This window comes from Gasterosteus aculeatus, chromosome 14 (genome assembly GCF_964276395.1).
Source record: "Gasterosteus aculeatus chromosome 14, fGasAcu3.hap1.1, whole genome shotgun sequence".
NCBI classification, from domain to species: domain Eukaryota; kingdom Metazoa; phylum Chordata; class Actinopteri; order Perciformes; family Gasterosteidae; genus Gasterosteus; species Gasterosteus aculeatus.
In genome coordinates this window covers 5,393,301-5,406,464 of record NC_135702.1, presented here as the reverse complement: position 1 = coordinate 5,406,464, position 13,164 = coordinate 5,393,301, and the positions used below count along the sequence as shown (strand labels likewise).

Below are 13,164 nucleotides of genomic sequence, written 5' to 3'. Positions count from 1 at the left end.
CCAGGTGTCCTTTGTGTTGCTCCGTCTGAGCCATCAACACAACACCACAGCAATTATATACAGTCGATGGGCTGATGATCAATTTCCCTCTACGGCCCGTGTGGGTTCTGCCCACTTTATAGGGTCGATCAGCTGTAACGCGTATTCATTAAGGCTCGCGCGCTGGATGGATTTTGATCACTTTGTGGTATTGTGTGAAGTGTGAGAGACAAATAGGCTTTAATAGCCAGCTTGAACAAAATAGTTACACCCTTTCGCTATAACGAAAGGGCCCTTGTTGGATACAATGTGGTCACATAGAACCGATTGATTGAATGTTGCATTTTGGGAACCTTAACCGTATAAACACGTGACATTTCAAGCAACGTGTGCGGCTGCAGAGGACCACGTAAACTTCCAGAGCCCCCCATCATCACACTGAGCTCCTTTAGCATGAATGCGTTTTCTCAATGCGTGTGCGTGTGTGTCCCCTCCGGAGCCTAATTGGGTTTCTGACAGACAGCAGTCCTGCGCAGGAGGCGCAGTATGTAAATGTGTCAGTGAGCCAGTGTGGCCGCAGGGCAGAAAGGGGGGGGGGGGGGGGGGGGGGGGGGGCTGATAATGGTGCTGGGGTCGGGGGTGCGCATACGTACGTGTACGTGGATAGGGGGGAGTCAACAGCTCATCCCCGCATTGTCCCGGGACCCCCGCACCTCCCCATCCCCCACTGGCGCCGCGAGAGCGCAAAGCAAAGAGCCCGAACGGGTCAGAGGACTGCGCCGCTTCTCAAGGTCTGGAAGCAATCAGTCAGGGGGAGGAGGTCTGTCAGAGGGGTCGTGGAAGTGGCTGCAGACGCACACTGCCTCCCCCCCCCCCCTCCTCTCACTCCCCTGTCTCTGTCTCTCTCTCTCTCCATGCCCTTCCCTTTGATTGTGTGTGTGTGTGTGTGTGTGTGTGTGTGTGTGTGTGTGTGTGTGTGTGCGTGCGTGCGTGCGTGCGTGCGAGTGACTAGTCTCCAGACTCCAGGAAGTAGCCAATTTTGTCTACCCGTTTTCCATTTCAGCCTGGCTGGAGGAGGCTGTCTGCAAAGTGGCTTGAATAAGGGTGCAGGATTCAGAGATATGGGCTGTACATATTGGGGCCTTTATGGGCGGGACATTGTTTCACCACCTTCAGCAAAACACGTCAACGTGTAACATTGCTAATTTCATGTTACTTGTGACGTCATGTAACCCAATTCAAACTACTCTAAATGGAACTTTGAATAAAAACTATGATGACATAACTGTTACTAATAATTCACACACAGGCCCTGAGGAAGCATACTAAGTTAAAAAGTAGTTATTAGGAAGAGATTTTGTCGTAGTTTTTATGTATGGTGGGAGATGTTGCAAATCAATGAGATTTTTTATACAATATAAGGAAAAAGAAAGGTGTTCCCGTCACAATGTTCTTGAGATGAGATGTTTTCCAGCAATTTTAATATTTTGAGTAAAAAAATGGAATTCTGGTTTCCAGCATGAAACATGTAATTGGTATCATGGAGCCCACAGAGCTAATTCAAAAGAGGCCAATGTGGAAAAACAGCCTTATAGCAGCAGAATGAGGATTAATATTCTAGATAGCAGTCTTGGCCTTTACTATAATTTATTGACACAGCGACTGCCTCCAGACAAAGGGGTCATGCATATGTAATTAAAGAGGCTTACTCTGTCTGAACCACAGCGCTCAGAATAGGCCGAAGCTAGCACACAGGGATCTCTTCATCACTTAGATAAGAACAATAAAAATAAGAAAAGTTTAATTAAAAAGATAGCGTAGAATTAATTTTTCACCACTTTCACATCTGATATCATGTCAGGAACAAGAAAAAAGACATACATCGGTGGATGTCACTGCATAATTAAACATATTTTGAAATAAATCTGCAAATCTGTGCGGCTGTTTGAAATATACTGTGTAGAAAAAAGCCTCCAGCTGTTATTCCACCGTAACGCCCTCAAACCCAAAACCCAGAAGTACAATGTAAATTGGAGATCTCCCTGCGTTACACTATTCATAACCGGCCTTTCTGTGAATGGTCAGAGGTCAAAGGTCACGGGACATTTTGATCGCTTCTTGCGAGAAAGTGAATGAGTTTTATCCTGTCAGAAAATGTAGTTGTATTGAACCGTCTCCACCAGGAAAAACACAATCCGACATCACAACAAAAGAGATGCCTCGAACAGTAAAGCTCATCTCAAACATCCACAAAGAAAAACTTGGCAACGTGAACAGAAAAGCTCAAGGACATATTGGTCGATGGAAAAGATACAATGTCAAATCACAGACATTATCTTAACAGCAGGCATTTAGAGAACAGCAACACGGCAAAAGATTATCATCGATGAATCGCTTGTAATATAAAATGTCAGAAAATGGTTTAAAAAAGCCCATTGCAATTTCCAAAAGCCTGAGGGAGTGTTATCAAATTCTTACAGCAGATGTACAGTTGAGATGCCAGGAATAAGGAATGTTTTGTTAAAAAAAAACAATGAATTAATGAATCAATAATGAATATAGCTGCAGATTAAATTTCTCTCCACAGGTCAATCGATTTTTCAGCTAATTATTTTAGCTTTTAAACCAAACACGCCAAATTTAGTGTGAAAATAATATGCATAGCATGAAAACTACAACAAAATAAAACATTTAAAAAGGACATCTACTAGAGTAGAGTTTAGTATTGCTATTTTAACGATAATTGTGGTTACTAATAAGATTATCAACTTATGCATGTGATGTAATTAAGCGTAACCAAAGGTACTTTTAGGACAGAGCTTCTGTGATCGGCTCGTAATGTCTGACCACCGCACATTATCAACTTCACTGTCCTCAGATTTTCTAAACCTTAAAGGAGTGAGTGATCACAGTCCGTTGGAGACTATTTTTTGGAAGGTTTTCTCTCATTGAAGAGGTTTTAGTAAAACATCTTTTCATCACGGGATTCGTGTTTATAAGCGATGTTAGATACAAGCTGTTCCCAGTGGTGGACGCTGTTAAGGACGGGTCATTTTATTTTTTTTTCAAGTTCCTTTTGTCTGTTTTTTGTTCAGGGATTCACTTTGTGACATTTTATCAAAGTAGCTGGAGGCCTCGGTGACCCAGTTCTCTTTATATCCCATTAGTGTGAAGCAATTTTAAAGATCTGCACTGTGTAATTGGTCTACATAAAAAAGTGCCGGGGCCCAACGGATAGAACAAAACATCTCAAATGAAATGTGGAAAATATTGTACATATGGTCTGTGTTTAGTGACCACTTCAATATTCCCCTCTTTCACCAGCAGGTCAAAATATCTTCAACTAAAACCCACAGACAGGTTGCCATGAGATGTAATGAGCACATTCATGTTCCTCAGAGGACAAACCTTTTCCATGAGTCTTTGCAGAAAAATGACACAGTATAACTAGTATTGTCCAACTAATAAAAAAACTCTTCGTCTGTTCAGTTTTTTTTCAACTTGCTGGCGTTTAGATTCAGGGTTTTAAAACTTTGAGCCAGTTTTTACATGCTAACGTGCTAACGTGCTAACACTTGACGCAAAGCAGGACTGGCGCCGATTGAAAGTCAAATGTTTGGTAATTGACAAATAACCTTTTAATGACGGCATCGTACAGAGAGTTAGTGGATCTTAAGATTCCGGTATAACAAACAAACATCAATTCATGAAAGGCTGACCAACCAGACGCTATCATAGATACGCCGTCAACATGGCTAAAAAAAGAGTCGCGTCTTACCTTTTATTGTAGGTAAGCTCCTATCTTGTGAAATGTAAAGCCATCCATGTTGTTAAAAGGTGATGACCTACAAAAAAATGTGCATTGTAAAAAAAATAACAGAAAATAGTGTGAACTATTTAAACGCTAAACTACAGTTATAGTATTTTGAAGCCTGTCCTCAGGAGCCAGGAGCTGGTAATGTTTGCCTTCTGTAACCTGTGATGACTAAAATGAAGTTCACTGGTATCTTTGGGACATCATGCTCACTACACAGCCTGTCTGTCTCTTCTTTATATCTCTTTGTGTATTTCCATTGACGGTCCGGCCCATTGAGACTGTTTTCATTCCACTGAGGATTTGGAAGGAATGACAGTAGCAGGCGTCGTCTGCGTTTATTTTTGTATTTATCTCTCTTGGTGCTGTTCTCATGCTGTGATCAAGCTTCCTCTCTCCTGCGACCTAATCCTAAAAGCCTAACGACCTTTCGTTACTGTGGTAATCCGTCAAAGGAATCGGTCCCGTGTCACTGGGGGCTACCGGCAGTCAGGACGGAGCCACTACGGCAATCTGCTCCCCGGTTACTTTTCATATCATTCAATTGACGCCGATCAGAGTGGGACCTCTGCGTCTGGAGCCGTGCTGAGCTATGACACCGCGACGCAATCTCACCTTGACCCCGAGGGAAAAAAGGAAAAAAAACTACCCATCCCGGAACGCCACGTCCCATCCGTCTTCCTGCTGTCACCTGAAATGGTAAGGTGACCCCCCCCCGTCCCATGATTGAACAAGAAGGGCCATGTCGCTCTGTGAACACCTCCCCTCAACCATCTGGCACGGCAATAATGGCGCTGGAAGCAGGTGAGCGTCGGTGCACACAGAGAGAATGGGCGCCTGGTAATTTTGTCCTCCAGCGCGCAGCCCAACTGTAACCTGCCGACGACCCCGGGGTGGAAAATGGGCCATTCTTTTGCATGAAATTGCTGCCATTACATTGTCCTTGAAAATGGGAGAATTTCAGGCATGAAAATCAATACAATAGAGACGAAAGGCACGACATTCCCTCGGGAAGTGGGAGCTCTGGTGACACAGTGGGCGCCATTGTGCCACAAACTTTTCCTCCCAAAGTGGTTTCATGCCACCGTTTCTGCTGCCTCGGCGTCTACGAGCACAACAGGCAACATTGAGACGTGAGAGAAAGACGCGGTGGCAACGCTCACGGATTTCTGTGATGCAGACGCAAAAACAGAACGGGACGGCTGCGTTTTAAGGCAGATGTGTCTTTAGTGTAGGCCGCTCCGTTGTGCTAAATTCTAAATTCATGGTGGTAAAATCAAAAATGTGTATCAGTTCAATGTGAATCCAAGATATTCCCCCTTTATGTCCATATTGTTCCAGACCTTAATAACCACGAGACACTTTGGTTGCTTTGATTCCTTATTTTTATTTAAACTCCTATTTCCAAAGTAATATCTGCCATAAAATGACAGTTGTTGTCATATATGTAATAATATAAAGCCAGTTTTTGCCCTGGGAAGAAACAAAGTATAGTACAACCGTTTTAATTTTAGTACTGCCAACATTTACATTTTGGGAAAGTTGAATATGAAAAAAAAAACCAAAAACATATATATGTGAAAATAAATAATTTAATACAAACTCTCTACTGAAACGTGCAGAGTGACCAATCAAAGATTCAAATCAACTGTTATTATTCACAACAGATCAAGAGGTTCAATTCTCTGAGCCTCGCGTTACATCAGGAGGAAAAAGGAAACGACAAGAGGAAACAGTCAAATAAACGAGATGGAAGTAGAAATGAAACCTCATGAACAACAGCGATGTGGACTTCTAATATCATCCAGGGACTGAACACAAGCATTATTTATGAATCAACGTGGGTTGTTGGCAGTAGCCACCAAACAACACTGGTGTACTGAAATATGCCGGGGATGCGGCTCTTGCTTCTCCCCGACCCTTTTTAAAATCCTATTCCACATAAACAAACATTTTATACAAACAAACCGTCTCCAGAGGACAATGTTGGTCAAAATAAAACGCTACTTTATGAGATACTTAAAACCCAATATCATGGAAGTTATTCATGGTTGTGTGTTGTAGGTCTTGAATATGAAGCCAGTGCAGCAGTATAACTCACCAAGTGTAAAACCTGTCTACATGTGTTTTAATTGACCTTTTCTCTTGGCAGGCAAGACGAAAAACTAACAAACAGGATTATCCATCGCCGGCGTCCTGAGCTCCTCGCAACACACACACACACACACACACAACACTTTAGCGTGACCGCACGGACGTGGAAGCCACGCAGGGAACTCTCGCCCCGGTTTCGGATGAAGCGGAGGATGTTTTGGGGAAAAGAAAACAAGGTTGTGCATCAAAAGAAACACCAGTCTGTACAAGGCCGAGGCACTTTCAGAGCAGCGTGCACATACTATAAAGGGTAATGCGCGCACGCACACGCACGCACACGCACACGCACACACACACACACACACACACACACACACACACACACACACCGTCAGTCTTTCTCTTCTTTTCCTATACTGAGCGGGGAGGAAAACACACGTCTGCTGCAGCAGGCGCCTCAGCCGGAGTCCATGCTGAACAGCTCGATGCCATGCGGGCTCCAGTGGAGGCCGACCCCGGAGTTGAAGACCAGGGACCAGACGTACGGGATGAAGAAGTCCTCCGGCTGGTCTTCCTCCACGTACTTAAACTTGAGCTCCGGAAACTTCTGCCAAGGTAAGAAGAGAAGCGAGAGGTGAAAAAGGTGTGTGGGGGAGGGGGGGGGGGGGGGGGGGGGGGACACAACCCAGATAGTTCTGGAAACGTTGGAAATGGAGCGAAGACTATTCTGCAGTGGGATAACTCAGGGTTCCAGGGACAAACACGGTCACATCTCCACTGGCACACAACTTGTTTGTGGTGTCTCGGTAATTAAACTTTGTTGTGTACAGTAGCTCGCTGGCAGATGTAATTCCATCGGTGTGGGAGGTCGGATCGCTTACGGGGGGGGGGGGGGGCGACCTCCGACCTCGTAAAAGGGACGACGACCAATGAGAAAACAGACCTCAATACAAAACAAAGCAAATATTTTTTTTAAATAAATTAAAAACTAAAAATGTAATAGACGGAAAGCAAACACACAGGGGTCAGCCACCGTGACCTTATTGTTTAGACCAGCGGATGAGTAACCTCATTGCTCGGTAACAGCCACTGTGTCCGGACTCGTCAATGGACAAAACAGTCAGTGAGCCGCACCAGGAGAGGTTATCAAGTTCAGCAAGTGGGGCCTCCGTGTGGATTACGTGCAGAGCAAGCTACCTACAACACGCTCGCACGCACACACACACACGCACACACACACGCTGACTGCATTATCTTGGACACACTTATGTTGGATAAGAATTTCAGAGCTGACACAATTAGTTAAGTGACCGGGAAAATATTTTGATAGTAAATTAAGAATTTTCCATCTTAAGCAAAAATGGTCCGGCTTTTTGAAGTAGTTGGACATAATGACTCTTTGTTCCACATAATGGCCTTATTTTAATGGCACTCATCTATAGCAAATTGTAACTTGGCTTATTTGATGAAATCGCACTTTGTTTCTTGAGTTTGTATCCTTATGGTTGAATGCACTTATTGTACGTCGCTTTGGAGAAAAGCGTCAGCTAAATGACATGTAATGTAATGAATTTAATGTCTTGGCATCTGGGGGATATTAGATTTTTTGGAAAAAAAGAAATAACAGGTTTGTAAATCATTTATTTTGTCTCCAATGTGCATTAGAACTTTGGATGGTGATCAGTTACTTCTTTAAATGTCTTAATTTATTCAACAAACTGTCCAAAACCTAAACACTGTCGGATTACAAAAAAAAAGAATTTGATTTGCAAAAATTTCATAACGGAAAGTTTGTCTTGAAAAGACGGATCCATGCGTGGACTCTTCTTCCAAGTGTCAGCGCCGCACACACTGGATGTTCGATTTCTCTCCTCCAAACCTACACAAAGCCAATACGAGCCCACTCAACAGCAGGTAGGCAGCGGAGAGAAGAACATCAATAATACAAAGGTCCCTCATTATGCCCTCCTGTCTCCACGCGCACGCATCTCCACACGCGCAGACGCTAATCAGTCGCCGCTGAAAGACGGGACGCCGAGGGTCCATTGAGTCCCGGCCCGCCTCTATTCACGGCCACACTATCGGTATCACAGTGACACAGACGGAGGGGCTGCGCGGGGGCCGCAGGCCATATGCCGGCTTGCCAGGGGCCAGACCGACCACACACACACACACACACACACACAAGCGCCATTGTGACGGCCTAACACAATGCAGGAGCTGTGTTATCTGCCGGGTATTTGTGTGTAGGTGACGGTCGCGTAGGCGAACTTACGAACTCATCACGCGTCTGCTTTTACTCGCTGGCTCAGTGGACGCAGCAGAGCAAAGGTTTGGGATGTGTTTGCATGATGGAAACTAGTGTTTTAATTTAATTGGATTTTTTAAATAGGAGGCTGTTGTGCTCATTAATGTCCTGCCATGAGCATCTTGATCAATGAAACAAGGCTAGTTATGCTAAATCCCGTCATTGAGGTAATTGAAGCATTAATCAAAACACGGCTGCGTCGACAAACATGCGTGTGGTATTAAACATGGTCTCTGTGAGCATTAAGGAATCAAACGTTTCCCTCATTAAATTTGCAAATATATGAAAAGAAATCGCACCAAACACTAATCAGATAATTAAGCATTTAAGATAAAGAAGCATGCGGTGCAAGCAGCAACTCTCATTTAATGTTTTAAAGCAAATGTTGTTATTAAAGCACATCTACACACAGACATAAGGCCAGTGTGGCAGTTTAATCCCGCACATTGCAGCTTTCATTGGCGGGACATTAAAAGACGAATACTTACGAAGTCTTTGAGATCACCACATGGCTCACAGTAAAAGAGCATCTATGCGCCGCTCGTTGGGTCGACACGGAGGCTTCCTCTCCCTCCCTCCCTCCCTCCCTCCCTCCCCTGTTTTGTTCTCAGTCTGCCAGTTGCCGGGCCCCACTTGGCCCGGGCTCATATCAGTTAGTTATGGGTCGTGGCGGGTCGGGCCCTCGCCCCTGAACACAGACTGGCTGGCCTCGTATCTTCACTCGGGACTCTGTGTTCCTTTTCCCGCCCTCTGCATGCTGCTGCTGTCAGAGCTCAGTCAGACGGAGAAGAATGCGTCTAGGGAGCCAATATGAACTCACCCAAACACACGCACGCACACGCACACACACACACATTTGGATGCAGGTACACACACAGGCACTGAAAATGAGACATAAGGAATAATAGCGATTTCAGGCCACGGCTAAAATGAAAAAAAAAAATAGAAAATCCACCCAAACCTCTTCAGATAGCGTGTTAAGAATGTTCACTGTCTTCATGTCCGGTTCCCACCTGCACTCGATATTGAAGTGGTTACTAAATTGCTATGATTTTGCAGGTTTCTGCTTCCAAAACTGGAGGACATGTTGCCTCCCTCTGCTTTTCAATGGATCTGCTTCCAGATGGAAAGATGTACATTTTAGAGTTTAGATGTCTCCAAAACGGTGCTTCTTTCACTTGTCTTCAGATGTGGCTCATTTCATAACAACTCAAGTCGTGAGGCTTGATAGAGCAATACTTGTGGTAGATTTACACCCTGGACGTGTTTCAGGCCGAGGGACCACAGATCGGACACGACGACAGCTTCCTACCTATAAACACCCAGGTACCGGGTAACAGCCGGTGCCCCCCCCGTCCCCCCGTCCCCCCACAGGACCCCCGTCCCGAGGAGCCAGAGAGTCTGTTGGCTCTCAATGCTCAATAAGGCTGATTTCAGCTGGTCAGGCGAATCAACAGGAGAGCCTCACACACCCTGGAACCACACACACGTACACAAAGACTGAGAGCGGGGGAGGGACGGGGGGGGGGCGGCTGAGTGACGAGCTCGTCCCCGGGGGATCCAACGCCTCCTTCTAACCCTTTCTTTCAGTCGACACCTAATTTACATGTCTGCGTGCTTTCAAAAGCCTTCGAGTAAACAGCCTCTCTTTTGTTGTCCGCGCGCCTAAAACAACACGGGGCCGTATTATCGGGCAACTGTCAGTTCCTCCCTGCAAACAGATTTACACTGCGCACCGCCCTAAAGTGGATGAATGTGAAAATAAAAAGGCTAAAATAATAGAACATCCTCCTTATCTTTTCATGGACACGTACCAAAACTGGTCATCGGATCCACAATCTGATCATGTGACAGCGCGGTTCGTCTTCTTGGACTCGTGTCGCTTTCGGCCCGAGCCGAGGCGCTTCATTTCAGACTGCAGCGCATTCATCTAAAAGTGCTGACACGGTAATCGGATGTGTGCCGGCCAAACAGGGCGCCTGCAGAGACATGACGTAATCTCCCCCCCCGGTTAAGTTCATAAAGGATCGTCTAACTTTCTCTGCGATTGATCATTTTGAACGTGGAGCCGTCACCTTTCACCTGTGTGACCTCATCATTGAGAGGGGCGGCTGGTTAACAGGTAGGACTCACGAGCGGCTTGTGTCACAGACCCCCCCCCCAATATGTGAATACATGCATTTTATCGCATGCATCGTTAAACTTTATGCCACACAAACTACAACGCAACATCATCTCTTGTTAACTCCTGCAGCATTCCTTGAAATGCACCGTGCTGCTGTCACGTGTGAAAGCTGCTCGGACTCAATTGGAGAGGAAGCAGCGTCCCCTCGTCTCTTCGGCCTATTCGTCGTCAGCCCCCGTCCCCGACGCAGCCGATTGAGACACCAGCAGTCGTTCCTAGAGCCTTTCGCAGAGCAATTACCGGCTTATCGGTGACTCCGCACAACGTTAATCCGACTTACGGATCCCGGCGTTGGGAGCGGTGAGCTCATGAGAGGAGGGGAAGCGAGAGGTGGAGGAGACGGGACTTTGTTTGAGCGACGGTCCCGTGGAGCAGCAGCCGGGGGGGGACGTCTCGCTGAGGAGGCCGTGCCCGGGTACGCCCTTTATTCTCATGTCACCCGGTGGAGCGGGAAAGCACTCGGGTGGTGGGGGAGTCAATGCGAGACTCGACAACACAGAAGACACACACACACACACACACACACACACACACACACAAGCATCGCAAATACAGTTGACTGCATGAGCGCGTCACTTCGGAACAGCTCGCTCTCCCTGAAGGACACGGCGGGGTTACGCGCAGGGCCCCACGGGTAATAATCGTTACACGGAGGGGCAGAATGGGGGCGGCGCGGGGACCCGTGGCCACGCGGCGTCCCCAGTTTCTCGCCCGGCTGGCGAGACGAATGCCTTGCAGCCGGCCCGCCGAGTGCAGAGCATGAAACACATGATGAAACATGCAATTAAGAGCTCGGGGCTGGTGAGGAGGCGGCGGCGGTGGGCGGGGGGAAGGGAGGGACCACCGGTTACATATTTCCTCGCTGATTAATGGAGGCGCTCTGAGAAGGGCGGGTGTTAGCCAGCCCGCCAGGAGAGCGGGGACGTGTTGGGTAACGACGCGCGCTGGGAGATTTATGCTGCCCTCTCCCCCCCACAATCTTATGGGCCCATGACAAAGTGCCCCCGAGCCCCTCCCCCTCCATCCCATCTCCCTGAAATGCCATTACATGTTCTCCTGAGCGCGGCAGCGCGGCCGAGAGATGGAATGGAGATGGACGTTAATGCTGATGAGAATTGGGATTTAGCCTTTTGTCTCTTGTCCCGATGGCGCTTTCCATCTTTCCCCTTCGCCCCACAGACTTATTCCACACCGCCGCCTCGCTCACCTGTCCAGACAAACTGGTTATTTCGTCCTCTTTCCCTTTACACCTGATGTCCGCTATGTCCCGCTCCTCCATTCTTCAGCCGGTCTCATTGTGCACTGTTCCTTATCTCAATGCTCGTCCATAACATGCTGCTGTGTATCCGTGTGTGTGTGAGGCGGGGGGGGGGTTACCTTCAGTCGGTCTGTGGGGAGAGCTTGAGCTCCTTTCATGATGACTTCCTGAACCCTCTCGACTGACAGGTCACTTCCAGCCTGCTCCAGACGCTGACTGAAGAAGCCGATCACCTGCAAGGTCACACGAGAGAAAGTGGGCCAATCACAAAACAGAAACTAGATTTGCACAAAAAAAAATAAAAAAAATGGGGACGAGACGATCAATAGCGAGGTCAGCTAAATACAAAGCAACAGACAGGCGAGGTTTAGCTTAGCCGAGCAGAAAAAGCGGCAGCAGGGAAGCAGGACGGAGCCCGCCGGGCTTCTGGTCCTGAAGCAACGAGATCTGCCCGTCAGCATCTCTGAGGCTCCGCGATCAACTTTTCATCTTTTCTTTTTTTAAACCTATACATTGGTATCAATGTGCATGTTGGCACATATGTAAAAAGAAAAGAAAAAGCAGTTAATTAAAGTAACAAAAAAAATCTACACCAAGTTAAAATACCTGATTTATTGAAAAAAGCTAGTTGTCACTTTGGGATACAATTCCAGTTAATAAAATGTCAGGCTGCAATCCATGTTTATTGTTGTTTGTGGCCTTTTCAAGACAACATTTTCAACATGTGCTGCCTGCTTGGAGGCGTTGATTTCATCCGAAATCAGAAAGTCATAGAATAGCTTGAATGTCAATAGAACAACACGTAATATCAGTTATGCTGTTGTTCTGACTCGAGCGGCATTATTGGCCTCAAACATCCAGTAAGAGTTGAACCCTGGTCCGGTTTAATCTAATCCATTGCGTCTCGGTAGCGTTTCTTAACGCCCTCCTGATCTCTTGAGGTTCACTATGAACCCTCAGCTCTGTCGTGAAGCCCCGTGACTCTTCTAATCCCGCTGTTTGGAGCCGTCACATTGATGTCGCAGCCGCCCCTCCCCTCCGCCCCCCTCCCCCTTATATGATGACACCGGGTGCAACCTGGAGATCCAAGTTGGAACAAAGTGGCAGCGTGCTACACACAGAGGGCCTCTACAGCAACCCTGGGGAATGTGCCAACGCGGCACGTTGACTAAATGACACGGCGTCCGGCTGATTTGACACTACGACAACCGTCGACACGTCGTCGCGGGTTGTCTCCTAGCAACAGTACTTAAATGTCTCTTATTCTTATAAGAAGTAGAGAGCTCAGGAATAGCGTTGCTTGTATTGCAACTGTGCGTCAATGCGCATTGAGAATCACTAGAATTAGGGGATAAAAACTGGCTGTTGCACTACATGAATTGCGCTTTCAGAAAGGGAAATATCTCCAAACCAACTTCAACATGCTATGAACACACACATATGCTAATATGCCCATGGGCTGCAAACCACGAAAGCGCACACAAACATACAGCATTACACATTCACTGCAGGCTTTGAGCAACGTT

The 13,164-nt window shown here is 46.7% G+C and overlaps 1 protein-coding gene across 2 annotated transcripts in view; it reads right to left on the bottom strand.

The window, feature by feature from the left end:
• Nucleotides 1-5,160: 5,160 nt before the first annotated feature.
• The window catches only part of dym (dymeclin), a 34,536-nt gene continuing 26,532 nt past the window's right edge, over nucleotides 5,161-13,164 (bottom strand). For both annotated transcript variants that reach the window (XM_040196900.2, XM_078088102.1), the window contains exons 16-17: nucleotides 11,758-11,871; nucleotides 5,161-6,494 (exon numbers count right to left, since the gene is read on the bottom strand). In XM_040196900.2, coding sequence (XP_040052834.2) covers nucleotides 6,345-6,494; nucleotides 11,758-11,871 — 264 coding nt within the window. In that variant the 3' untranslated portion in view covers nucleotides 5,161-6,344. The remainder of the gene's footprint in view (nucleotides 6,495-11,757; nucleotides 11,872-13,164) is intronic.